Source organism: Trachymyrmex septentrionalis, unplaced genomic scaffold, assembly GCF_001594115.1.
Source record: "Trachymyrmex septentrionalis isolate Tsep2-gDNA-1 unplaced genomic scaffold, Tsep1.0 scaffold212, whole genome shotgun sequence".
NCBI lineage: Eukaryota > Metazoa > Arthropoda > Insecta > Hymenoptera > Formicidae > Trachymyrmex > Trachymyrmex septentrionalis.
This window is the reverse complement of record NW_017305310.1, coordinates 43,434-47,689: the sequence shown is the minus strand read 5'-3', so window position 1 is coordinate 47,689 and position 4,256 is coordinate 43,434. Positions and strand designations below refer to the sequence as shown.

At 32.7% G+C, this 4,256-nt stretch overlaps 2 protein-coding genes across 3 annotated transcripts in view; one reads left to right on the top strand and one right to left on the bottom strand.

Annotated features, from left to right (window-relative positions):
* The window catches only part of LOC108748158 (muscle-specific protein 20-like), a 35,713-nt gene that overhangs the window by 25,563 nt on the left and 5,894 nt on the right, over positions 1-4,256 (bottom strand). The window lies entirely within an intron of this gene.
* Positions 1,785-4,256, top strand: part of LOC108748157 (muscle-specific protein 20) — a 4,944-nt gene continuing 2,472 nt past the window's right edge. The window contains exon 1 of one of the 2 annotated variants that reach the window (XM_018486187.1): positions 1,785-1,930. In XM_018486187.1, coding sequence (XP_018341689.1) covers positions 1,797-1,930 — 134 coding nt within the window. In that variant the 5' untranslated portion in view covers positions 1,785-1,796. The remainder of the gene's footprint in view (positions 1,931-4,256) is intronic. The other variant, XM_018486188.1, reaches the window with a different exon arrangement.

Genomic DNA, 4,256 nt, shown 5'->3' with positions numbered 1-4,256 from the left:
AATATAAATTTATATTATAATTATATATAAATATTCTATTTTAATTACTGCAAAATAATTTGAGAATAATTTGTGAAAAATAAAAAATGATTCTACTTCGTATATCTATAAGTTTTTTTTCAAACGTCTATTATTTTGTACATTTATTATCGCAGTATCCAAAGATATAAGGATTATTTCTAAAGTGTCGCACGATATATACAGATCATTTATTTTGAGAGAAACTATCGACGACGTGCCAATCGTTATCGCATTTATATAATATTTCGAACAGACACATCAGTAAGTCGCTCCAGACGTTTACGCAGATCCGTTGCGTTACTTGGAAACAGCGACGATTGAAGAAATCTAAACTCGGCGGTGGCATCACTCTTCGAAGTGGACGAAGTCCAGAAATTATGACGCTCACATATCGGCGTTTCCATCTGGCGAATGTCCACGTATGTTAAACATATGCGGCAAATTGCGCCCACTTGTTCGAATTTTTCCGTTTTGCGGAAATATATTCCATAAGATGACGAACTCGTTAAAAGTTGCAAGTGATATTTTCGTAATGCGCAGCTTCGAACTTGCTTTCTGTTATATCTCGCTATTTGTTCATCTTTAGATTTAGACAAATCGAAAATAAATGTCCTATATTGAAAGTAAATATTCTATTTTTATCTATTTTTATCTATTTCAATATTAAGCAACAAACTAATGTCCGCGAAAACATCTTAAGTCACTTTTTAAAGTGAAAAATAGAGTTCAAATAAAGTTCAAATATTTTTAAGACTATGTATATTTTTCGTCCTCTTTCTGTCGTTCTTTAAACATGTCATATTGATTATAGCGCAAGAATAAGTCTCACAGCTATGTGCGACACCTAATCGAATATCATAATACAAGTTGTATACGAGTTTACGAGTCGCTGAACTGGATCTTTTTATGCTATTTTAAACTATTTATCAATTAACGCTAAAGCGCGTTCGAATATTTGAAATTAGGATTCATAGAACACGCCATGTATACATATATACTAAAAATAGAATGCGACATCAGATGTCATGCAGTTGTCAGTAAGGAAACTTTCTTGTTAAATTCTGCTAAAAGTAGCCTTCATAATTGGAAAAAGATACATTTATACACTTACACACACATATTGATTTCTTAATTAATTTTATAGGTTCGTAAAGAAAAATTTCGTAAATTTTAATAAATATTTGTTTAAATAGTACTAACTATTGAATATTTGCAATTGAAAAATTTATTTAATAAAAGAAATGCTTAAATTAATCATCTTAAATCAGATTAATGGTTCTTGTATCAAATGAATATGTTTGCATTTAATAAATATTTAATTAGTACTGTACAAATATTTATTAAAATTTAGGACATTTTTTTATAAAATATGATAAACTTATTCATATTTCTAACAAATCTCACACATGAAATTTATATTGTCTGGAAGTTACGAATAAAATCATTTATTTGATTTTCATTTTTTCCTTCTTATTTTCGTCTGTCACTGTTTTGTTTTCGTCGCTTTTGTTATAAAATACAGTATAAGCTACGATGCGTCTGCAATACCAAGATAACTTTCCCGCGTATTTCTCTCTCTCTCTCTCTCTCTCTCTCTCTCTCTCTCTCTCTCTTTCTCTCTCTCTGTCCAAACGCGAATCGTAATTTAATTTAGGGTCATACCGTGTCCTGTAAATAGGGCCGTGGTGTCACAATTTGGTTACGAGCGGGGGTGTGGGAATACCCACCCAAAAACTAGGCAACAAGCCAAAAGCACTTAAGTATCGGCGGAGGGGATGATGCCATATAGCGTGGCGACGCGCGGCGTCCGATTTAGTTTCTACTCGACATCATCGAAGTTTCAAAGTCACACGCAATCCGGAAAAGTCACCGTCATCGAGGAAACAACGCAACAACAGAATGCCGGTACGTTTCCTTATAGGCAAGAGAGACGCTACCTCTTTTTTTTTACACTCCGGCTTAATCGCGATTCGATTCTCGCGTGACAGTTTTAGTAAAAAACTTACATTTTAATATACATCTATTCTTTTATACAAATAAAATAATATGAGGTGTATGACTTGACATCGATGAAACGTGCGAAAATCACGATCATATAATGTATTCATATATTCTTTTCTTTCATAAGATCTTCTGATCTGATTCTTTCTGATCTTTCATATATTTTTTTAAATAAAGGAACAATTAAAGTAATATTTTGTAATGTTGTTACAAATATATCTTGTAATGGACACGGATGATAAAAATAGAATTTTTATTGTTTAATTAATAGCAATCCGATATTATCCACCATTCAAAAGCTTTTAACATATATGACTTCTACAGTATTTATAGTTGCGATTCAATCCATCATTCTGATACATCGTTTTACGTCAGTGTTCTTCTTTGATGTATGTCTTTCTCGTCTACATCCGGTGTATTTATATCCTAACATAAATAACGTTATGCAACGTATACTCTTCGATGTGATCTCAAAAAGCTATAGAGCCAAAACAAATGTATAGTGAATCAATGGATAGCTTAACGATAAGCTTCAATAAATTTGGGCGTGGTTTGCTACAGAGAAGCTTAGTAACTATTTCTGTCTTCCTTACACAAGAAGAAAATTTGCAATATTATTTAATCCTTATTTAAATTATTAATTATTGCCAAAAACTATTATTTTTAAAAGATTAATATTATTCATCATCTAATATATCGTCGTTAATACGTTAGATATAGACAAATTGTTTATTTAAAATGTTAAAAAATGTTGCATTAATAAAGTATAAAAGTTAAAAAGTTACATGCATTTATAAAGATCTGAAATAACCGATTTATTAAAATAATAGATTTAGCCCAAGCAAAAAACAATAAGTCAAAATGATATTGAAATGAATCGGAAATGATTGAAAAATAATTTTTAATCATTTTGGGGTCATTTTGACATCATTTTGACATCATTTTGATGTCATAATAATTTGTTGTTTTGCTTGGGAGAAATTTACGCATTTTCTTTAGTTTTTTTATTATTAAATACATCCTAGCCCCTTATTCATTTTATTCATTCATTCAACGGCTATCATTTGTCCATGTTCGAATTAATCATTATGTACGGCTCAATTTCATAACGCAATTTATTACATAAGTAGCTCGGGATTTATGAAATCCCGCGTGTACGGAATTTCTGGATTCTGTCCGCTACGTTACGCTCAATTGTAATGTCCGATTCATGCGTCGAGGCAACACGCCGTGATGCGTCTCCGGCATTGGTTGGCGATAAATCAAGCCGGCACAGGTGCACCAATTCGCTAAAGCTGTGAATCTTACGAGGACCCATCTAATTCAACTTTAAATTTAGTGAGCGGCGTCCGCGTCACGTCGAAACGTCCTCGGAAACGACGAGGGCGCGCTCGCACGAACGGAAGCCGCTCCCCTTGAAAATGGATCTTAAAATATCATCCCGAGTGGATGCGACGGGGAACACGTTGCCTCGGCCGGCCTGACACTTTGCAGATAAGAAGTTGGAAATTCTAAATCGACGCAGCTTTCACGACGTACAAATTTAAAGACATTACTGTCAATCTTATGACCAACATCTGCGCAGTGAAAATTGTCAACTTTTTGCCAGAACTTTTTGTAGATATAAAATTCGTATTATATCCTATTTTATTAATGTTTTAAAAAAAAATATTTGTTGCTCGACGTTTGCACAATTCCGATTTTATAAATTCAAGGTTTAACTTGGCAATATCGTTACTTTCCTAATAAATGTTACATTCGTAACAAATGTAATACATTGTATTGTCAAACTAAAAATAATTGCATTAATGCCCGTTTCTATCAATGTAGTTTAATTTTAATCTTGGTTAATTAACTCGTCATCTTTTTCTAATTCTTAAGAGTTAAAAAGGAAGAGTAAGTTGAATCGAGATTAAAATTAATCCATAATGGTAGAAACGGGCATAACTGACTAAAAATAACTACACGTGCATTTACCGCGCACAATCATGAGCGAATTGTAATGTATCGTGCATATCGTGCGCTCAATTAAGATCAATTAAAGTCGCCTTTATTATATTCGGAACAGTTTTGGCTGAAACCACATAGCCGAATTGTAGATTATAAACTTGTGCAACTACGCTTCCCAGACGACGATCGCGATGTTATTACAAAATTGCATAAGTTCATTGTATCTATATCGTCGATATCTAAACAACACCTCCCAAAATATCGCATGGATGAGCGAATTGCGA